The 24,196-nt window shown below is 44.8% G+C and overlaps 1 protein-coding gene across 1 annotated transcript in view; it reads left to right on the top strand.

The window, feature by feature from the left end:
* Positions 1-23,322, top strand: part of MTURN (maturin, neural progenitor differentiation regulator homolog) — a 28,544-nt gene extending 5,222 nt beyond the window's left edge. The window contains exons 2-3 of the mRNA XM_006201851.4: positions 4,549-4,671; positions 18,039-23,322. Of these exons, the coding sequence (XP_006201913.1) occupies positions 4,549-4,671; positions 18,039-18,149 (234 nt within the window). The 3' untranslated portion in view covers positions 18,150-23,322. The remainder of the gene's footprint in view (positions 1-4,548; positions 4,672-18,038) is intronic.
* The last annotated feature ends 874 nt before the right edge of the window (positions 23,323-24,196 follow it).

Raw genomic sequence — 24,196 nt, 5'->3', positions numbered from 1 at the left:
TCCTCAGTTTCCTCATCTATCAAAGAGGGATAATCGTACCTACATCACATTGTTACTGTGAAGATTAAAGAGGGAGTAGTGGTAGACTGACGCTTTCCACGGTGGCTGTGTATTATTCATATAGAGAGATGGTTTCAGGGAAAAGATACATCCTTTGTATATTCATTGAGTGGTAATCCTGAGGAGAATAAAATTGTGCTAATATTCAAATAGATGGGAATCAGCATTTATTGGGCCCCTGCTAAATGAGAGGCAGTCTACAGATTATTTCCTGGAATCTTTATATCCACCCTGTGGGTATTATTATTTTCTGTGACATACAAAGGCAGGAGCTGACGCTCAGATTGAAGGCATGACACCTCTCTTGACATCCTGCCTTCCCCCACTGCTCCCTGTGTAACCACAGACAAGTTGCTTAACCTCTCTGAGCTTCAGTTTCCACCTTGGTAAAAACAGGTCCTTGTTTGACACCAGCGCAGGTTATAGGATCAGCCAGCCATGCTCTTCCCTCCCTGTGCAGACGTATGTTGGGCGGCATGGGATGGCGTGTAGCTCTTATCCTTTTCTGCCACCTCTTCTGTGGACAGCAGCAAGTTAAGCCAGTGAAGCCGCACCAACTTAAAATGAACTCCCCGGTACTGCCAACAGCAGAAAACCCACATAGTGAGAGGGAGGCCATTGGCAATGGCCCTTTGACGCAGATAACAGAGTCCTGGGAGGAGAACGGGTATGTTCCTAGCTCCCCTGCCACCCACTACTCTGCCTAAGCACCAAGAAGTTGTGCCTTTCCCCGAAGTGTGAGAACAGTGGGAGCACACAGACTGCTCAAAAAGATATCTGTAGGGTTGAATTACCCTAATGACCTAATACCATTTTTGGACAAGCTGGATAATCTCACCTACCCCTCAGAAAACAGGAAGGTACTCATTTTCCTATTTGCAGATGACATTGTTACATTGTCTGAAGCCAGGCAAGCTTTGATAATAAACTCTGACCCAACTAAATAACAGAAAGAAGGGCCACAGGTGGTGCCTGTTCTGAAATCAGAGTTCTCCCTGGGGATTTTCAACTCCAAGCGAGCAGGAATCTATAGCAGGGTAGGCTGCTTAGGGTCGGTACCAGGCGGGCCACTTCGCTGCAACCGATGCCATTCTGAGATTTGGAGTTTGTTTTAGTCAATAATGATATTAAGATTTTTTAATGTGATGCTCATCTGCTATCCCCCACCCCCAAATATGCAGTTAGTCGAAGTTCCGTTCTGGCTCTGGTTCTCAAAGGGTGGTCCCAGCCAGCCGCATAAGTGTCACCTGGGGACTTGTTGGAAATGCAAATTTGCAGCCCCACCCTCATCAGGAACTCCGGGGTGGGACCCAGCGATTGTATCTTAGTAAGTCTCCAGGTGATTGTTATGCAGGCTAGCTAAAGCTTCAGACAACTGCTCTCCCCTCCTTTTGAAGCCTTTCCTTGACGTAACAGGCCAGGTCTGTGATCTGCCTTTGCTCTAACTACCCTATTGGAACAATACATTGTGTACCCAGATTTGTATTTGCCAGGGAGTTACATTGTTCAGAGCCACAGGTTCTATGACCCCTGCTGTAGTTTTTTTCATGGTCAGAGTGGGTGTTTGGTTGCACATGCTTAAAATATTTTCCAAGTTGAAGGCCTTGTGGCCACGCCCTGTGGTGCAGGACTCTGGGTCTTCAAGTGCCCATTTGTCTGTGCAAGACTAGAGCCCAGATCCTGTATTCCCCAGCTTGAGCCCAGCCATCACATGTTCTCTCTGCCCTTCCCTGACTTTGGAATGGCCTCTCTAGTTTTCCTAAGGGTTAACCATCCTGCCCCAGTTCCTTGCCTGTTTGAAGAGCTGGTCTGTCTTCTGTGTGGGCACAGCCTTGGGCACTGATGGTGTGTCTTTCTTTGCTTGGGCCTCTGGAAACAGTGGAGGCAAATCTGTGTCCCAGGCTTGTTTACCTGGCACTGTTTGCCCTAATCTCACTTGGTTTTTTCTTATTCTCCTTCTGTTGTTTCCGCTCTGTCCTTATTTTCCCAACTGCAGGCTTAGTTTTTAGTTCATCTTGTCTTGTCGTCTATGAATCTTTCTGACTGCCTCGATTCATTTTGGGAGGGGGCAGTTTCAATAAATAAAACTGAACGCCTTTTGTTATGAGACACAATGAATATGAAACAATGAGCATTTAGTAAGTGATGTCTTTTAAGCGGCCATGTATACCTGGGTCTGTCTGATTCCAAACCTCTTGCTCCCTCACATTATCATATGGGCAGGGATTCAGTTAAAACTGTTGTTAAAAACCACAAAACCAACCCGACTGGGAACTCGGGTTGAGTTAGACAGCCAAGTGAAGGAAATTTAGGCAGACTGGGCAGAAGGCCCTTTGGCAGGTGTTAAGTCTTTCTTCTCCGATATATTCATAAATCAACAATTCCAAAAGAGGAGTAATGAAAATTGTGGCATGAATAATCTCCTCATGAGGTTAGAGATGCCCTAGAAACACTTAACCTAAAGAAACTGGTTACTAGGCTGTGATAGATACACTGCAATGCTGTTATTGTTTGACTGATACACTTTCCATCATTTACTTTTTAATTTGAAGTACTTTTTTTTTTTTTAAAATGCACTTAGAAAAGGCATACAGGGTTTTCATAGATACACCTGCTTCTGAATTAACAATAACCCAAGTTGCCTTGCATAGTGTCCTCGTGAAGTCACACAGGGTGTCTGATGTAACCCTGTGGCAGATGGAAAGCACCCACTCTCATCCTCCTGCAGATGCAAAAAGGGAAATAGGGGACTTATGTCCACCATTCATTCAGTATCTGCAATTTACCAGCCAGTCACTGTAGCAGGCACTTTTTAAACTTTTTACTTTTCCTCTAATCTTCACAACAAGTCTAGGGAAGGCAGGCTTAAAATTTTCTGTTGTGTGGTGCTAGATGTTAAGCCCATCTCTTACTTGGATAAGAATTTAAAATATGCCAGAACATTTAAAAATTTGAATTTGAAAATGGGTGCTGGGCAGAACTTTTATTAAAGTGGACTTTATTGTTCTTGCTGAATCCCCACTGATTAAGAGTCAAGTGCGATAATGGATGTAAAAGCGCTTTGTACTATGAGACTTTTGTGCATAAATGGCATTTCAGTGGCTCGACAACTTAAAGGGTCTCTAATTAATAGGGAATCGTGTTTGAGCTATTCTTTAAAGTTGGAGAATCTAGAAGCCAATTCTACTAGGTCGAGGTGGAAGCTACTCTAGAAGTTTGCTAGAATTAGAGCAGCAAGTGTCAGAAATGGACCTTCATATCTGTGACACGCAGATAATTGGGGTGTAAAGATGTCACATTAGCACCTAGTTACTCTCTCTGGGATCAGAGCAGTGTTTTAAGTCTTTCTAGTTCTTGGAGAGCCTACAGTGAGAAGGAAGGAGGTGAAATGTGTTTACTGAGTGTCGGGCATGTAACTTTCTGGAGTGAGACTCTAATCATTTGTATTAATAGAAGAGGGCAGGTGTCTACTTGACATAGACTGTTTCACCAGATTGACCTTGTCTCTTGCTGCCTAGTCCCTGCTCTCAACTGCCAAATATCTTCCTCTCCTCTACACTTTTTTCACCAGTGTTGAGTTGTCACTGATCGGTCCCCTCTAAACAGCGATTCTTGGTGCCTAAAACCTGATGTTATCCTGGTAGCTCAATGCCCCTCGCTTGCTCAGATATGCACAGAAGGGGCTTCTGCATCTAGATCTCTCAAGCCTGTTTCTTGGGCTTATTCCAGATCCTTGAACATTTATGGGAGAGACCAGCCTAGCCTTAAAGATGTGCGAAAATGGACATCCTTGTGTGGGAGAAGACACTTGTACAGCCCTAAGAAAAAGCAAAGCCTAAATCAGTCTCCTCTTGGTGCTTCTTAACATGGCAAAGTGGTGATTGGGTATGATGCCCTCCTGAAGCATTTAGAGGGAAAGTGAGCTTTCAGAAAGCCTTTGTTTCCCAACGACTTAGCAATGACTTTTCTGTATGTTCTCCTAAATTCATTTCATTTTGAAGTAAATTTACTATCACCCCCACTCACTAGCTAATCTGGGTAAAGAATGTCTCCAAGTTTTCAGCTACAGACTGTGCCTGATTAATCTCTCAGCCATAGCTGAAGGCAAAGGTAAGGATTATGCAGGCTCTTGGCTTCTCTTCCTCCTGTTTTATAACCACTCTTGGCCTGCACCATGAGGTGGAGCAGTGGAGGTCATGGGTTGGGGGAATATTGATCCCACTGCCCTTTTTACTTCGAGGGAGCAGATCTGATGGAGAATTGAGCAGGTGAGCTTATGGAGCAGAAGCATGGGGATTTTCTGCAGGGTATGCATATTCGGATCTCTTTCCATGCAAACAAATCGAGAATGACTATATGGATTTAACTCTGGAATGGAGTCCTTCTTCAAATTCATGCAATTAAAAAAAAAAAGTCTTCTTGGCTTTGTGTATTTCAAACTGACTGTGTGTCTTTGTTTTCTCCTTTCCCTTGCCGGTGGGCACGTAGCACGTGTGGAGTGAGAGCGAGGACTGCCTGCCTTTTTTGCAGCTAGCACAGGATTACATCTCCTCCTGCGGCAAGAAGACGCTCCACGAAGTCTTGGAAAAAGTCTTCAAGTCTTTCAGACCTGTAGGTGCCTGCTTGGCTTCTAAAGCTGTCTTGTTGTCTCCAGTGATTGTGCTTTGAATAACATGGATGGTGGGGAAAGTGGGCAAACCCTGGGATGACTAATTGTTTTTCTCTTGTCTGCCCTGTGGCTTAAAGATAGCAGCTAGTGGAGGGAGGCTGAGGGCGGAGAGGGAGGGCGAGACGGGATGTGACACAGCTGTTTGTTGCAGGGATGATGGTTATTTCTAGCATCACTTGAGTTAAGACTCTCTGATTGGGTGGAAGCAAACAGAGCCTTTATGAGACAACTGAGTATTCTGCTTCTTGTCCAGTAGACGCAAAACCAAACTGCCTGGAAGTGCAATGGAAGCTCTCTTAGATTAGGAAATTGCCAGAGGGCTAATTAAAGGATGTACCTTCGTGTCTGAGGATATGGAGAAGGAGGAACCTGGGTACTGGTTCTATTCTTTTCTCTTTTTATGAAGTCTCTTATAGAGAGCTTGCTTCCCCCCAGCCCCTTAGGATTCAGGCATCTGTATGTCTGTGATTAGCTGACAGTTTGTTTCATTCTAGCTGAAAAAACATGTAACATGAATAGTCACCCCTATTTTGAAGACTGCCTGTCTCCCTTTTTCTTTATTGGACAATAAAGTCAGATTGTGTGACACTTCCCCCAAGTTTAGTTCCCTTCCCACCATAAATACTCTGCATGTTCAATGTTATTTGTGCTAGAATTTCTTTTTTTTTTCAAATCTTTCAAAATAGTATCTGCTTCCTTCCTGAAATTTTCCAGTTTGTCTTTTATTTCTCTGAACATGGTAGGCTTGGTTGCATAACAGACTCTCAGATATTCCAGTATTTCAAAGTTTGTGAGTCTGTCTGTTATCTTTTGTTTCCACTGGTTCTCACCCCTGGTGTCTTCTTTCTTTGTGTGTTGGATTATCTCTACGTGCTTGAAAATTTGTTTATTTGTATTTGAAAATTTATATATAGCAACAGATTGAGGCCTAAGATGATAGTACCTTCTTCCAGAGAGGATTTTTATTTGGTTCTGCCAGGGCTGGGGGACCCTGTCAGTGTGAGACCACCTTCAAACAATCTGAGTCTTGTGGTTCTTAGAACCCTTCAGGTGATGGAAAGCCAGGCTGCAGGCCTGGTTTCTTCTAGTTCATCCCTGTCCTGAGAGCTCTCTTGGTCTGTTCAGGCTCTTACAACAAAATACCATAGACTGGGTGGCTTATAAACAATAAAAATTTATTTGCAGATGCTAACTACTATATATAAAATAGATAAACAGCAAGGTCCTACTGTATAGCACAGGGAACTAGATTCAATACTTTATAATAGCCTATAATGAAAAAGAAGATGAAAAGAAATATATATATACATATATATATATATAACTGAATCACTATGCTGTGACCAGAAATTAATACAATATTGTAAACCAATATACTTCTATTTAAAAAAAAACTTAAAAAACTTTTATTTCTCATCGTTCTAGAGGCTAGAAGTCTGAGATCAGGGTGCCAACAGATTTGGTATCTGGTGAGGGCCCACTTCCTAGACAGACGGCCATCGTTTTGCTGGAACCTCACGTGGTGGAAAGAGAGAGAGATCCTGGGGCCTGTTCTGTAAGGGCACTAGTCCACTTGTGAGCGCCCCACCTCTGTGACCTGATCACCTCCCAGAGTGCCCGTGTCCTGATACCATCACCTCAAGTATTAAGGTTTCAGCATATGAATTTAGAGGGAACACAGATATTCAGACCAAAGCCTAGGGTTTTGTGGTCCCAGCCTCAGGTGGGGATGGTTTGTCGTAATCTGCTCCTCTGAAAGGCCCTGGGCTTGACTTTGGTCTCCCTAGCTCTTAGAGTGGGTAGACCAAGCATGCAGTAGACTTTCTAGCTGTCTCTTCCAGGTCAGCAAATGTCCTCAGGACAAAAGCAACTTTTCACAATAGGTTTACCTCTCCGGGTTCTAATTCTCAGTATATTTAAGAAGGCATTTTTCATACTGAACCCCCCTTTTTTTTAGTTCTCCATAGACGAGTTGGTCCCCATCTTGATCACTTAATCCACCTTTATAAGGAGTGGAATTTCAAATGGCTTTTGTCACTTTGTCTGATTTGTATCATTTGCCCAAGCGATTCATTTTTTTTTGTTTGTTTATTTTCTAAGCCTGTTTGGCTTATTCAAAATAGATTTTTGACTTAAAAGTACTGGTCTGTCCCACTTGCATTCATTCATATCTTTACTGAGCACCCAGTAGGCACTTGGCCCTCTTTACTGCTCTGTTCCTAGCACTTGACTCAGGCAGATGAAAATCTTAGACCTCACAGAGCTGGTGTCTAGTGGCGGAGAGACAAGATAACTGAGTACAGCACATAATGTGCTAGTGACAAGTGCTGAGGAAAAAAAAAACATGAGTCAGGGACAAGGGGTAAGAAGTGTCAGAGGTGCTGACAGTTTTGATTAGGGGAGCAGGGAAGGCTTCACTGAGAAGGTAACGTGAGGAAAACTGGAAGTGAGGCATGAACCATAAGGATATCTAGAGGAAGGACTTTCCAGGTAGAGAGAACAGGAAATCTGACCACAGGGTGGGAGCAAATCAGTGTTCCAGCAACACAGAGGGGCTGGTGTGGCCCAAGGGGAGGGGCAGCGGTGGGGGCGCGAGAGGTGAGCCCGCAGAGTTTCTGGGGCTGGCAGGCCTCAGGAGGACTTGGCTTTTGCCTCCTTGTACTGGGGACCCGCTGAGGAGGATGCGCGCACAGGAGGGCTCTGACTTCACAATTTGAAAGGCTCCCTCTGACAAGTGGAGAACCGGCTGTGAGGGGGTGGGTGGGCGCAGGGAGACCAGTGAGAGGACGTCGCTGTCATCCAGGCCAGAGGTGATGGGGCTTGGACCAGGATGGTGACAGCGAGGGTGGAACAAAAGGGTTGGATTCTGGAGGTGCCTTGAGAGTAGACCCAACCGGACCTGCGGGCAGATGGAAAGTGTGGTGTGGGAGGAAGAAGACAAGGATGACGCCAGAGCTCCTCGCCTGCTCGATGAAGGCAGTGACGTTGTGGTTCACTGAAACGGGGAAAGCTGCAGGAGGAAAAGGTGGGGAGGTGAGGCTATCTGGTTATGGACGTGTCAGCGTTTGCATGCCAGTTAGACATCCAAGTAGAGATGAGGCAAATTTTTTTTTTAGAAAATTGATGCCCTCAGATCTTAACTCCCCACTCATTAGCTTGCCACCTGGTTCCCCTTTATGTGGCTGTCACCTGTGGTGGCAAGCAACGGACTGCCTGTGGAACTGGCTTAGCTGGAGAAGGTGAGCTCCCACCAGAGCTCATTTCGCTGTCTTACTTTACCAAGTCTATGGCTGTATTTCAGCAACCAGGCAGCCACATGTGAATGGGGTGGGGGGAGTGGAGTCCAAAAAATCCAGATGCATAGCTAAAAGCAGTTGGATTGGTTGGATACCCTCCTTCAGATCAAGCTGCTTTGTGTCACGGAGATACACAGATTTCACTTAATGCTGTTGGGCTCCCCGGGTTCATTTCTGAAGCAGAGCCTAACATCGTAGTGGGCAGGGGTGGTGCTCCAAAGATGAGGCCTTCACCTGGTACTGCGTCCCCTCTGGTGGGGACGCTTTTCTGTGCTGGGCCCTCTGGCTGGGTCTTTTTGCCTTGGGGAGAGGCTGGTGGGAGGCGCCTTCTCAGGGAGAGTGAGGATGAAGTACTTTGGTTTGGTTTGGTTTGGTTTCTCTGAGTCCAGATGTGCCCCGGATCAGATGAGAGGGGGAGTGTTACAGCCCCAAGGGAAGGACTGCTGGCGATCGGTGGGAGGGCTTTTACCCTCTCCATCTCCGCTGGAGAGTGCATTTCTTCCCACTGCTGCCGATGACTTGTTTTATATAAAGGAGCTTTAGGTGTCGAAATAAGACACAGGAAAGGGTCTTGCTGCTGTTGTGGCTGAAAGTATTTGTTGAAGAAACACATACACAAATGCTACAAGGTTATCAAGCAGCTAAACTTCAGCACATCATTTCCCTGAAAATTTTTGGTAATCTGATCAATTCATGCTGCTGCTTTTTTTGCTTGTTTTTATTTGCATTCTTTTTTATTGAGGTGTAGTCAGTTTACAATGTTGTGTCAACTTCTGGTGTACAGAATAATGTTTCAGTCATACATGAACATCCATAGGTTCACTTTCATATTCTTTTTCACTATAGATTACTATAAGATATTAAGTATAGTTCCCTGTGCTATACAGTAGAAACATGTTATCTATTTTATATACATTAGTTACCATCTTGTGCAGCCTCTTTTTGCTTATAGTCGGGGAAAGCACAGAAGGAAATATTTTTACCTTTGTCTTGGAACCCCCTTATCTGTGGCTTTGAATCTTTATTGTACCTTGGCCAGCCCATCACCAGCCCCTGCCCTGTGCAGTCTCTCTAGAAAGATAAGGCCCTTTCTGTTGGCAGCCTTCTGCTGTCTTTTGGGGCATCAGTCAGTCAAGCGGAGTCAGTTAACTCTGCTGAAGCCCAGGCACTCCCGCCTGCACCGGCCCCCTCCGGTCCTCCCCGCAGGGCTCAGCGTGCCGCTGCAGGCTCTGTGCCTTTCCATGGTCCAGCTTGGAAGACTGTGTGCTTCCCTTACTGAAAGAATCCATATAACAAAGTCCATCCCCCCTCCCCCACCAAAGAAATCTGTGTTGGATTTGACAAGGAAAAAATAGTGATTCTTTTTCTCATTCACCACCTTCGTCCTTTTTTCTACAACTCTGCCTCTTCGTCATGTGTTCAGCAAAACGTATGATCTGCTGTTTGCTGAAACGCTGCCTTGGAGAGTGAGGGGGAGGGCACGGTGCCCAGTCCTTGCCCTCAAGGAGCTGGCTTTCTGGTAGGAGAGACAGCCACAGAAACGTCCAGAGAAATTCCAGGTTACAAGACGAGCGTTCATTTTGCTCCAGACACCCTGCTAGATGCTGTGCAGATCAAGCCGAGGAGTTCCATTCCCTGCTCTGCTTACTCCGCTTTGCTGGTTCTCTGGAAAGATGTTTTCTAGAGGATGTTAGCGAGTGTGCACCGGCCGCGGGGTGTTGTCTGTGGTCCCTTTCCCGAGTTATGCGGACCCAGGTTACTACAGCGATGCGGAGCCCGAGCTCTGGGGGCAGGCTGCCTGGATTCAAATCCCAGTTCTGCCACTTGCTGGCTGTGTGACCTAAACCAAGTTACTTGACTTTGCTGTTTCTCAGTTTCTTCATTTGTTAAATTAGGAAGCAAAGTACAATCATTACCTTAGGGTTGCTGTGAAGATTAAATGACAGGATTCTTGCTGGGTACTTAGTGCAGCACGTCACACATGATAAGGACGGATTAAATCCTGGCCTTGATATGGACGGAATGAGGACACTTGGCAGAATACTGTTGAGAAGTGAGCTCAACAGTGAAAGCTTTTGTAGGACCCTTAGATTTTTGATGGGGCTAGAAAACAATTTAGTAAGTGATTTTAACACATGCTTAACAGAAGCATCTGGCTAAGGTAGGGGATTTTAAAGAGGTAGTGTTGGTTTATTAGAGCCAAAAGTTTATCAACATTGGTTTTGGCAAAATAATAATCATCCACTCAGTAACTAATCCATACAACTCACTGGATCTGAGGCTAGTGTTGCACAAAAGACCAGTGGGAGCGCCTGTCGCTCCTGTCCCCCGAGAGGGATGTGTGACCAGAGAGCCTCTGGTGACAGGGTTGTGGGTGATATTTATTTTCTTCTATTTCGTATTTTCTAAATTTTCCATTATGTCACAAAAAACATTTATAATCAGAAACTGTGTTGTGTTTTTTACAAAAGCAATCTTGCCTGAGATGTGTCAGAAGGACTAGGAGTATCAGGTGTGAGTGGGCTCACTGAAGATGGAGGGCGGACAGCGGCTTCAGGAAGAGGAGGGCTTGAAGAAAGGACAAGCATGAGGCGAGGTCAGAGGGGGACGAGGGCTGGCCAAGAGGAAAGTCCGTCTTGGCCCCTTAGCTCAGAGGCACTGGAGATGTCCCTGGGTGGGCAAGGTGGCTCAGCCCTCCCTTGGCCTGGCCTGGCTGGGCCAGCCCATGTGGCCTCTAGTGGGTCGCTCAACCTTAGTGACCCCATCTTTAAAATGGGGACATACATATTTTGCTGCCCTGTGGATGCATGGGGAGCTTCAAAATCAAGTAGAACACAAAGGACTATCAAAGCCCAGCCACCCTGCTGAGGTTTGCCTCTATTTGTGGCTGAGAGCGGCTGTTAGGCAATGCTTATTGGGTGGATGTGTGGCTCTGGGAGGGACGCTTCCCTCCTAGACTGACCCACATTCTAGAACTCCCCTCCAGGGGCCTCCGACTTTGTACCTAGTTTTTTTCCTTCCTGCTGGAATGTCGCATCTGAATGGTACATGTATGCAAATGGCAGTGCCAAGCAGCCTGCCTCTGCCAGCCGTGAGCAGGCGGGTTTATCCGTGTCCTGGGATTGGAGAACTATTGGAGTCCTACATTTTTCTTGTTTAGGTGACCCTGGGTGGACAGTTGCTGGTCATCAAGTGATTGAGCTAGATAAGGAAGTAGTGGCTATGGGTCTAAGTAATGGTGACCATGCCGTGCACTTTTCCCTCCATGTTTCTGTATCTTTTACTTAGTGATGACAGACTGTCCTCCCTCTGGTTAAAAAACAGTTCATAAGGCAAGAGATAGCTTACCATTTCCAGCTGAGCTGCAAAACTAAACCTGATCTTTGCCCTTTCAGTTCCCTCAGAGCTTTATTCTCCTGGAGTACTGCTCGTCCTCCTGGCACTGGGGACATTAGGGTCACGGGGCACCTGTTGCTGGGATGATTTGGGTGCTCTACCTGGAGTGAGAGGCTCTGCTTCCCCAGGTTTCCTCGCTCTGGTTGGCCCTGGTGGCCTCCCCGGGGTTGTTCTGTGACTCCATGTGTTTCCTCTTGCAAAGACACTTCCACCAGAAAAATTCCCTTCATTCTGTCTTATTGACATGAACAAGATTAGTATTTTGAGTTTGCCACCAATGGCTGGAGAGCCAGGGGTTAAACCCCACAGGAAAACCCTCTGTGACCCAGAAACAGTCCAATTCTTATTTCTACTCTTCTAGTCTGGTCCAGAGTCTGGAAGAAAAGAAAGAATCCACCTGTGGGAGGCTGCCCTGGTGGGTCAGAAAGTCTGATATGGAAAGATTATGTGCAAGTTTTAATTAAAAAAAACGTTGACTGTTGACAATTTAAGGTTTTCGTGGCTTTTGGTTTTTGCTCATATTATGAACATTCAAACCCTGTCTTTTGTAGAAAGTGTGGTGGCCCCTGAAGTCAGAGGTACTGCTGCTCTTGCCTGTTTGGGTCCTACGTCAGTCTTGCCACCTCTTTTTTTCCCTAGTATAGAGAAGACAGACTGACCAGGATCCCATTGGAGGTTTCATGGTACCACCAGCATCATGGATCATTAGGATAGATGGTGACAAGTTCCCCAGATGCTGTGGAGTCTCTACTCAGAGTGTGGGTCCTGGGCCAGCAGTAGCCCCCTCCCCTGGGGGCTTGCTCAGAAGGCGGACTCTCAGGTCCCGCCTGAGACCCACTGAATCAGAATCTACATTTTAAGTAGATCCCTGTGGTGAGTCATATACACAGTAAAGTGTGAGAAATGCTGCTTCAAAGAATCCTCGGGAAGGAGCTTACAGGGATCTCTAAAGCCTAGGGCAGTTACTGGACGCCCCGAAGGCCTCCCTGGTGGACTGTGCTCCCCAAGGCCTGGATACCACCTCCCCAACTTTTACAAAGACACTCGAGCCCAAGTGCTTGAGAGAGCACCACTTTCTGTGACAGCAGGTGCTAAATGCCAGCTGAATACAGCCTCAGCTATTGTATACCACTTTCTAAAAGACCTGGAGTCAGTCCTGCGGGTAACTGATAACTCTCTTGAGGTTGGCATCTCTACCCAAGTACAACCCTGTTAGGATGGGGGAGCCCCAGTTGTTCTCATGTGATGGGAGGTTGTTCCAAAAAAGGTTGGCGGACAGCAAGGCCCTGGGAACGCCAACACTGTCATCGAGAGCGACCAGCGAGATTTTTCCCAGGCAGCTGAAAACAACGTTACTGAAATAAGAATGAATGATTTTTTTTAACTATCAGGAGTTAATTTGAATATACTTGACAGAATTTCTTGGCCTGTCTCCTTTTCCTTACAAGAACGCGTGTGTGTGGTAAAGGCAAGGACTCTAGGATTCTTCCCAGTCTGTTTGTACGTCTGTCTCTGATATGTCTTCTTGTCTGTAAAAAATTTGGATCCAGAAGCTACATTTATTTTTTTTTCCGATCTGGGTATTCAATTTGTATTTTTTTCCTTTCAGTTTTATTGAGGTATAATTGACATGTAGCACCGTATGAGTTTATAGTGGACAGCATCGTGATTTGACTTACATATGAAATGATTACCACAGTCAGTTTAGTGAATATCTATGATCTCATATCGATACAAAATTAAAGAAATAGGAAAAAGCACTGTTTTTCTTGTGATGAGAACTCTTTAGATTTACTCTCTTAACTTTCATATAGAGCATACAGCAGTGTTAATTGTATTTATCATGATGTACGTTACCTCGCTAGTACTTACTCAACTTATCACTGGAAGTTTGTACTTTTTGATTGACTTCATCCAGTTCTCCCTCCCCCGACCCCCACCTCTGATAATCCAAAGTTAAATTCAGACTTCCCTACCATAGATGAGCATGAGGCCAAAGGTGGCATTGCTAGATTATTACATATCTGTTTGAAGTCCTTTGGAATTCCCAGCAAATTCTAGCTCTGGTACTTTTTCTGTTTTCCACTGCATACTTCCAAATTATACATACTTATAAATGTATATTGAATTTTTTAAAAACTTCTGCTTGAACTTTTTAAACAGTAGAAAACATTGACGCCTCCACCTACAGGAACAGCTGGAAGGGAATCTCCCGGGTAGCCTGGTGGCTAGATGTGTAAAGTCTGCACCTCACTGGCCTGGGTTTGAATCCTGCTCTGACACTTAATGGGCAGCTATGGGCAGATTTACTCAACATCTCTAGATCTTCTTTGTAAAAGGGAGATAATAATAGTATCAACCCCATAGGATTATTACAAGGACCAAAGGAATTAATACACATACAAGCTGCTTACACAGTGCCTAGCAGATTGTAACTTAATCAGTATTAGCTATCATTACTGAATCTGAAGTGAGACAGAGTTGGTTGGTTCCATGGAACACTGAATGTAAGCCTGAGAATCGAATGAAGAGGCTGAGAGAATCGAGTTACTCCTCTTCCTACAGTGCTAACAATGAGGTGGTCCAGCAGCAAGCCCCGCAGAAGGGACGGGGAGAAGCAGGGGCTGGAGACGCTCCAGTGCTGCTGCAGTGACTCCCAAATAATAGAACTGGCTGTGCTTTAAAATGAGAAGCAAGGTGAAATAGTGTGACTAGGTGATTCACATAAGGCGCTATGGTTTGTAGACTGTGGCCGCATTCGCTTTCTCATTCACTCTTCATAGTTTCTCTGGAGCAGAGCAGGTGTCACAGTCCCCACTTTGCAGAGAAGGACGCTGAAGCGCAGTGCAGGTGGTGGCTTGGCAGAGGTCCCCGACTAGAGCCCTGGCTTCCAGATGCCAAGTCTAGTTCCTTTTCCACACAGCCTCTCAGTGCATCTGCAGACCTTCGGCTAAGGTGTCTTAAGCATCCTGAAAGCCATTGAGGACCACTTCTCTTCTCTCTCCCTCCTGTAAAGACAGAGGGTGAGCAGCTCTCAAATTAGCATCTGAGTATTTCCTGCCAAAGGGAAGGGCCTCCCATGTGTCTGAGGCGCTTGACCTAGAACTACATGCTTTGGATTCACATCAGAGGTAAGGTAGGGAGCCAGGAAGAGGAGAGAGGGGAAGGTGGACAGCAATGATTTCATGCTTGGCTTGCTGGAACCTCTTCTACAAGCCACCCTAAGCTGAAGAGAGGGTGGATGTTAAATGGTACTTAGGGTTTGAGTCCATGTGGATAACCTAAATGTGTTATGAAAAAGAATACTCAATGGCATGTCACTTTAGGACAAGATGGCAAATATGTAGATGTGTGCAGCTGTGCCCCCTGTACCCACAATGGCTATTGTGAACTAATCACAATCTTTCCCACTGAGCCTCAGAATCCTGAACCCAGGGCTCCAGGCAGCCAGTCAGATTTGTTCACTGAGAAGGAACCCACTGACCATGCCTCTCTTTTTAAGAGGCATCCCTTCAGTGCAATGAGGAGTTACATTTATTATTCAATTAATGCATCTTCTTGTGGCATTTCAGTGATTCTGGAGTTCTTGGTAGTGGCAACAATATTTATATTTTGTCAGCTTTTTAAATGTTCCCACTCCTTTGATACTTCCGCCTTGTTGTGTCACCCAGCAGCTCTTGAAATAAAATTGAACACCAGAATATTAGTCATCTGTGTTTATTGTGACCAACCATATTTCCCCCTTAGAGGCAAACTACCTTTTATTCCATCCACTAAGATATGAAAGGGAGACAGTAGTAAGAGAAAGGGGCTTCTCCCTTCTCCCAAGCACACAGAAGATTGCTACAGACTGTTTGGACAAGCTACGATGTGCCCTTCCTGTCCCCACCCCCGGCCTCCAGTTAGCAGTGTCTCTGAGACAGCTGGGGCACTCTGAGCTCTAAGGGAGGCACGTGTCTGCGGTTGGCCGTGGCGCCTTGGCAAGCCACGTGCCTCATATGACCAAGAACGCCTGGCAGCTGGTTTGGCCCCGAGTGTGCTCATAGGCTCTGTGAGACCTGCAAGTTGTGGTCTGAGAGTTTCAGAGTAAAGGTATTATTTGCATCATGACTCTGCTTGTCTGCTTGGAGGGAATGGGAGGGGGTGGGGGCGGGGCACTGGGAGGCAACACAGTGAACGGTCCAGCTTCACTTTAGTCCTCATGCAGTTAGTGTTTGGATCATAAGGCCATTCTGTGAAGTTGCTGAAAATGATCAACCAAGGGGCCACCATGTGAGAAAGGTTCACCTTGGAGCTGTGGGATGGCAGCCCCAGGATCGCAGACAAGGCCAAGGTGCCCGCAGCCACGGCTTCCCGCAGCACCAGGGCTTCTGTCCGCATTGAACAGGCCCAGCAAAGGGCGCTCACAGTTTCTAACCCGAGACCAGCTGGTGCTTTAAGAACATGTATACTGTGTGTTTATTGTGAATTTCCCTGAGGAAAATTATAGAGCATTTGGAAAACACAAAAAGATTAAAAAGGAAAAATTTACCATAATCGCAGTGTCTAAAAAAATACTCTTAACATTTGGATGTATTTCATTGAAGTCTTTTTTTCTGTGCATTTGTGTATACATTTTAAGAAAATTTGTATCATAATGAAAATGTGATTCTCATGTGCTTTTTACATGTATGAGCATATTTTTTCTATCATTAAGTTACTCAAAAATACTATTTTAAGTGGATATATAGGAGTCCACTTTGTGTGTTCACCATAATTTATTTAACCATTTTGTTGAACATTTTCGTAGTTTCTCCACTTTTATACGTGTACTATGAATAATGGTATCGTGTGTTTTTAGGGGAGAAAATAGAGAGGGGAATAGATTTTTAGCATCTTGTGGGGATAGCACTGTTGGTTGTACTACTGCTGACAGCCCAGATATGTGTGTGTGTGCATAGATAAATCTTTGTGCATACGTGGAGGTGGTGCCATGCTTTGATACTTAGAGAATCTCCAGGCTCCTCACTAAAACCTAGCCCTTTGGGCACCAATCCATTGAAGGATTGACGTTTCCATGTACTAAGTTTACAAAAATAATGGCGGGGTTAGTTGACTCCCACGGGAAGTCTGTAGCTGCTGTGCTAAGTCCTGTTAAGTGCTGTTGAGTTTTTTTTTTTAATTGAAGTATAGTTGATTTACAGTGTTATATTAGTTTCAGATGTACGGTAGTGATTCAGTATTTTTTTAGATTGTACTCCATTTAAAGTTATTACTAAACAATGGCTATATTTCCCTGTGCTGTACAATATATCCTTGTTGCTTATTTATTTTATATATAGTAGTTTATATCTCTCAATCCTGTACCCCTTATTCCCTCCTTCCCACTCCCCATTGGCTACCAGTAGTTTGTTCTCTGTATCTGTGAGTCTGTTTCTGTTTTGTTGTATACGTTTGCTTTTTTAATTTTTTAGATTCCACATATAAGTGATAACGTAGGATATTTGTCTTTGACTTATTTCACTAAGCACAATACTCCGTAGGTCCATCCACATTGTTGCAAGTGGCAGCATTTCATTCTTTTTTTATGGCTGAGTAACACCTCATTGTGTGTGTGTGTATGTGCGTATGTGTGTATGTATCACATCTTGTTTATCCATTCATCTGTTGATGGACCCTTAGGTGGCTTCCATATATTGGCTATTGTATATAATGCTGCTATGAACATTGGGGTGCATGTATCTTTTTGAATTAGTGTGCCCGTTTTCTTCAGATATATACACAGGAGTAGAATTGCTGGATCATATGGTAGTTCTATTTTTACTTTTTTAAGGAACTGCCATGCTGTTTACCATAGTCGCTGCACCAGTTTACATTCCCACCAACAGTGTACGAGGGTTCCCTTTCCTCTCCAACATTGTTATTTGTAGACTTTTGATGACAGCCATTGTAACAAGTGTGAGGTGATACCTCATTGTGGTTTTGATTTGCATTTCTCTAACAGTGATACTGGGCATCTTTTCATGTGCCTGTTGACCACCTGCATTTCTTCTTTGTAAAGATGTTTATCCAGGTCTTCTGCCCATTTTTTGATTGGGTATTTTTGTTGTTGTTGAGTCGTGTGAGCTGTTTATACATTTTGCATATTCACCCCAATCATTCATATCATTTGCAGATATTGTCTCCTGTTCAGTAGATTGTCTTTTCATTTCGTCAGTGGTTTCTTTTGCTGTGCACAAAGCATTTAAGTTCTGTTAGGTCCCATTTGTTTATTTTTGCTTTTATTTCTTTTGCCTTCGGACACAGATTGAAAAAATATTGCCACAATATATGTCAAAGAATGTTATACCTGTGTTCTCTCCTAGGAGTTTTATGGTTTCCGGTCTTAATGGAAGGTCTTTAATCCATGTTGAGTTTATTTGTGTATATGGTGTGAGGAAAATGTTGTAATCTCATTCTCTTACATGTAGCTGTCCAGTTTTCCCAGCACCACTTATTGAAGAGACTGTCTCTTCTCCATTGTATAGTCTCGCCTCCTTTGTCGTAAGTGCTGTTGAACTTGGATCAGATGCCTTTGGGTGTCCTCCTGCCTGTGGGCCATTTGGCACTCACAGCTTCTTCTCTTCTCTCCCCTGTAGTTACTGGGGCTTCCGGATGCAGATGACGATGCGTTTGAAGAGTACAGTGCAGACGTGGAAGAGGAGGAGCCAGAGGCGGACCACCCCCAAATGGGGGTCAGTCAGCAGTAGACTTCCAAGGGCTCCCACCTGAGAAGGAGAGTGAGCCCCGTGGTGCCCGAGGTGGGGTCGTGAGCTCCTGGGTTAGCATTTTGCATTAGCACTTCGAAACAGGACGTCTGACTCCCAGCATCCAAATTAAAATGAAACACCTTTTTTAACGACCACAGAATATCGGGGATGAGCTTTGCTCAGAAGTGACCTGAATTTTACTCCCGTTTCAGTGGGTCTCTATGGAGTTGTCTCGGTAGCCTTTGCCGTTTTGAATTTAGAGTCCATTTTGTGGCTGACTGTTCTCTCTTGAGTTTATGTTGGAGAACTAACATTTGCTGACTCGAATGTAGGGAACTCTGAATGTATTAAGGATATGTTTTGAGTCATCACAGGTGACATTATTGAGGGAAAGCATGGCAGAGAAGAAATGCAGTCTGCACTTTTTATGTACCTTTTAAGTGTATGTAAGTGGAAGGTTTTGCTTATAAAGCATGAGTTTTAATATCTAGTCTTTAAACTGCACAAGTGCAAGTACAAGGGCAGAAAAGGAGAATTACTTAGTTTGGATTAGGGAGTAAGAGAGGCAAGGAAGCCTTTGTTTAAGTGTTCTGCCATCACTGATTTACCTGGATATATGGCAGCTGGTTCATGGTTAGGTATACACATTACTTGCATGTTCAGTTATTTTAAAACATGCTGATCCCAAAGCCACTTTCAAAGTCTAAGAGTGGAGAATACAAATGGGGTGACATAAATTATTGATTTCTTTAAAATGTTTATAAACCACCCCACATATGAAATGAAACATTTACCTTCTCTCTTTATAACAAGATGGCAACTTGCTAAATCATGAAAACATCCCAAATCCAAGTGCCACTTAAACTTTGAAGCCATAGATAAATTTAATAGGAAAATAAACCAGGATAAATTTTTTTAAGAAATATGATGGAATTCTTCTTTAGTTTCTTAAAACTTTTATTCTTAAAAACAAATCAAGAAAAGGATCCCACTGTATAATTTATTAAAAAATTGTAATCAAGTGCTTTGGGGAACCTTAACTGCAGTGAAGTTCTAAAGTGACATGATGCTGGGAATCTTTTAATCATGGGTTAGCTTGGTACAAAGGGGAAGTTTTAATGACCAGAATATTCAGACAACTCACAGAAACAACTGCTGTCATAACTGGAAACACTGTCATCACTTAGCAGCAAACACTTGGTGGGGCGGTGGTTCTTTGCAGTGCTAACACAGAATTATTTAAAACATTCATTTTTCTTGGACCTCTCTGCAACTCTGGTTTTAATAATGGAGGATGCAGAACGCCTCTTTTACAACACTTGACTAAATGTAACATCTGGGGTGGAAACGTTTTTTGACTTGCACACACATGCCTGTTGGGTTGTCAAAGTTTGGATTAAAAAAAAAAGGAAAAGGTTTCAGCAGAAGCCACAGAGCTAAGGGGAGTCCTGTACGTCTTCCAGGCACGTCTGCGTCAACCTGATTATCTCAGCATTTTCTGTTTAATTGATTGGTGCTGTGAGGAGCGCAGCTGCTTGTGGTGAAACAGTGTACAGCAGCTTTATGTCACTGGGTAAAATAATGTAGTGGTTTCCATCTGTGCTTCGGTACCCCCATTTTTTTTTTCTTTCCACGAAAGTGTATTAAAGTTTAACTTCCAGTGAAATGAATTTCCTTCAGAGTAGCCTGTTAACAAGCCTTGGGGTTTCATCCCGCGGGGCGAGCGGATTCCGTGCTTTGCTCCCTTGCCTGGGTTCTGATTGGCTCTGTACCTGAGCACAGGTGATTGTGAGCCAGCCCTCCCATAGATAGCGCCCAGTTTTGTAAGCTCCAGCTCCATTTTAACACAGTAGAAGAATGACTTCTGCCACTGAAATGAAGAAGCTTGACTAGCTCACTCCATTCACAGGTAAACTGGGGTTTTATATGTAGAGGCTTAAAACCTAAATTTACATATGTTTGGAAATGGAATAGACATTAATATAAAATGTATTTTATCAAGAAAGTGTTTAGGCTTAGACCAAATGCATTTTGGTATTTTTATGTTAATGCTCTCTGTCTGTAAAGCTGAGAGAGACTCAGCCATTCAGTGGGCCATTCAGTGTGCCCAGGAGAAATCTGGTCTTTGTTCTGCCGCCGGGCAGGGGAGAACATCGCTGTGCGTTACTTATTTTCCTGGCAAAACCCCCAAAGGGAATTTGCGAATCAGATCGTTTCCTCTAACGCTTTGTTTTCTCCGGCTGTGCCCGTCCCTGCCAGTGCTCGCTGCCACACGTGCTCACGTGCACACTCCCGCCCGCCCCGCGGGCTCCTGCCCGGGTCGTGTGTGCATCAGTGAAGAGCGTCACCGGACATGTCCGGGAGTCAGGCAGGCAGTGGTTCTTGTTCTGGAAGTGGTTCCCTGGCTAGACAAGTTCTGGACTCCCACAAACACGTAAACACACTTACCCAGAGGCAGTGTGGCGCCGTGGGAGGAGGGTAGACCCAGCAGTTGGGAGGGAGACCTGGGTTTCATCCTGACTCTGCCAGTGACTGCGTGCTCTTGGGAAAGTCACTTCACTAACCTGAAACGAGAGGTGTTTGCCCTTCCGGCTTTAACCACCGTCCTTCCTTAACTGCCTTACGACGTGTGTGTATGAAAAGCAACCATCAAGGAAACTTTCTGGAAAGTGGGAAGGAAGGACATTTTGAACCTTGCCATCCTTAGGATCCTGGCCACAGGACGCCCTCAGCACATATTTGTGTTGGTCTGTGAGTGTCGAAACCCCCTCGGGGCTGACGCTGAGGGGCTGATGGAATTCTGTTCCTCAGGTGAGAGGGTAAAGTAGGGCCCCAGGAGATACGGAGAACGTACTTGTCCGAGTTGTGCGTGCTCTGCTGTGGAAGGTGTGGATTTGCTTTGTGCCCCGACAGACTGGGGCTTTAGAAGTGGAATAAGTCTCACTTAACTGAGAGGGGGACATGTGCGCAAAGAATACCTGGATGGGAGTGAAAAATGACTGACTTTTTTGTCATGTCATCCAGTAGAGAAAAAGAGAAGTAATAGAAAGTGAGTGTGTGTGTGTGAGTGTGTGTAGGTGTGTGAATAGGGGAATGCTTGACTGCTTGTTGATCACTGTGGGCTAGCTGTGAAGTCAGGCCTGTGATCACGTTACAAAACCTCGATCGCAGGTTTGAGTGAATCCCAGAGACATTTTTCTAATGGCCACCTGGTTACTTTTCCCTGCCTGATAATCAGCTACTGTGGTGTCCACTCAAGTCTCCCAGGCTCCCAGCAGCATAGTGCTTTTTCCCTCCCATGCCTAGAGTATGAGAAGTCTTTTATTTAGCAATTCTCCTTGTGTCCTGGTGCCAGAAGGAGGTTTCCAGTGTCCTTAAGTGAAAACCTCTCTGCTCTCATAGTCACAGTCATTTTCCACATAGGAGTAGAAACCTTTCTGTAGCACAAGTACGTCTTCTGTTTCGTAAGAGCACAAAGTACAGGGACTTTGGGGAGCGGTGATGCTAGAGCATCACCGATGAGAACTCGCATTTGAGGAACCCGCCTTGCATCTTAAAACCCACAAGTGGGGAGGCTGGGGTGTGAGCATATCCGATGTTTCATGGCTTGAGAGGCACATGGGAATAGACAGGACTTACTCTGGGGTGGAAGGAGATAAGAGAGGTAGAATGGGAGAGTTAGGGTCTGATTCTTTAAAGATAAAACAAGCCAAGAAGCAGTTACCGTGTGGAGTGCACGAGCACTGTTGTCCTGGCTGTCTCACCAGGAGCCTGCTGTCCTCAAAGGGCCTGCTTGTGTGTTGAGAGGCAAGGCCTGGGGTGGGGTGGCTTTACGGCTTTAAAAATGCCCCCCACCCAAGGAGACAACGGGTGTCCTGCAGATCTGGTGGAGTTCTGTTCCTCACTAAGCCAGCTGCCAGCAGGAGAACCTGTCTCTCCAAAGTGCTCACAAACCTGAGATGGGCCCCAGTCACCTGGCAGGCAGAAAGTGAACAAGATTTGATCTTGCTGTCGCCTGCAGAGGAGGCCACGGGTCAGGAATGCTCCCGAGGGCAGAGCCTACCCACTCACTCCACCGTGCTTCTGGGTTGTAGAAAGAGCACAATTAAAACTCTAGTGGATCACAGATCCCTCTTCCTTATAGTGAGTGTTAACTTCAAAGAGATGCCATTGCCTAGTCTTCAGATTACCAGAGAAGCCTCACATATTTTTCGAATTAAAAACGAATCCTCTTCCATAAAGACACAATCAGTTATCTTGGTTTTGTGATACCAGGTATGACATGAAAGGCTGACATCTTTTAGATTTTATACAGAATAATTCTCAAACTTGCCAGAATGCCAGTAGCCACTGGTATCCATGGCAACACGGTGTCCTTGGTAAAATATCTATAGCTCATGTTCATCGGGAAGATTGTTAAATACTGTGTTGTCTTTGATATTTTTATTTAAATTTGGATTACAAAAGTCGAGGACCTGTGAGCATTTCATGTTGTTGGAAAGTCCATTTACAGCATGGTATGGCTGAATAGGCACAAGTACTTAAATCAGGCGCCAGGCCATACAAAAATAAACATTTAGTTTGCTGAGGACTGTGTATTCAAGTTATTCAGTACCACAGAGAAAACTGAAAGTCTGTTCTTTGTGAAACTGCCTTTGCCTGTTTTTTTTCTTTTATTTTTGTCTCTTAAGATTCATTTTTGACTTTAAGTACCTTCTGATAGCTAGGCAGATAAGATACAGAGCCGTACTCTGTACTAGGGTCAGCTTTTCAGAGGAGAAAGTAAATCGTTGGTTCCAGGGAAAATCTGAAGCTCTCTGTGAGCCAGTCTTAATTTGTGTTAAGAGAACAAAGTTTAGCTGTCTACACGAGAAGCAAAAGCAAGGAACGGTTTGGGGTTTTGGTTTTGGTTTTGAGGCAAGAAATGTTTCATGCAGGGTGTGATGCTCTCTTTGCCTTTGTATTTCCTTTCAAAGAAATCTCTTGTAAATTACACAGCTGTGAAGTGGGTTGCCAAAAATTGTTGCCCTGCGTTAGATTCTTCAAGCAGTGTAAATCCAAAATTGAAACCTGTCCACACCTGCTCCTCCCTCCCTACCCTGAGAGAGGGGATCTCATCTGACGATGTAATTACCATACGCTTGCTATTAAAGAGCCTTCCGAACCCTGGTGATATTTGCCTCTTGTTTGCTCTCTTCACCCCGTCGCGTCCTAGACGATGCCTGACTTGATGTAAAGGAGGAGTGGGGAATAGCGACCATTAGCCAGCTTTGCGGTCGCTGTTGTTGGGGCCTGTTGTGGGGCGGGGGGGGGGGGGAGGGTGGTTACAAGAACCACTGATGTGATTCAGGTGTTAATAATTGATGTGTTTGGCGACATTAATCGATCCTGATGGCTGTAGCTGGTATTCAGTAATTTTCCACTCTTCCTTCGAACTTTAGATTTTTTTCTGTCCTAATTAGGAATCCTTTATGACACCAATTAGGCACCTGTGATTGTTACACCATGACATGACACCATTTCCCACTACTTGCCTCCCAGTTGTTATTCAGAAACAATGGCATTTAAAGAATAAATCTGGACGTTGGTGGAAAGTCCCATTATTTGATTAAGAGTAAGTTTCTTTCCCCAAATGAATAGGTCTCCTTTGATTGTTAAATTAGATTTGAGATTGCTTTAATAGGTACAGCCTAGAGGCTTGTGTGTGCATTTCAGATGACTTAATTCGTGCTTCTTTGTTTTTGAGGTGCCTGATGTCAGAGGTTGTACTGAGTGCTGGGCTGTGTGTAAGCATTCCAGACCTCACTCGGTGTAAGATTCTGGCCTCAGCCTGATGGTGACATGGCCTTCCCCAGACAAAGCCTTTTTCACAGGAGAATTCCTTTTTTAGTTACAGAATTCCTAGTGTTAGTTGAGCGCTCTCACGGATATGCTTTTAAAAATGCAAATTGGCTTCTATATCTAAGGGCACGGACTGTTGTTAGAAAGACCCACTTTCCCCGTTGCAGTGAATCATTCTCAAATTGGTTGCCTCGGGTGAAGGGTTC

The sequence above is a fragment of the Vicugna pacos genome, chromosome 7 (assembly GCF_048564905.1).
Source record: "Vicugna pacos chromosome 7, VicPac4, whole genome shotgun sequence".
In the NCBI taxonomy this organism is placed as follows: Eukaryota; Metazoa; Chordata; class Mammalia; order Artiodactyla; family Camelidae; genus Vicugna; species Vicugna pacos.
The sequence above is the reverse complement of the archived record's forward strand: the minus strand, read 5'-3'. Positions and strand labels throughout refer to the sequence as shown.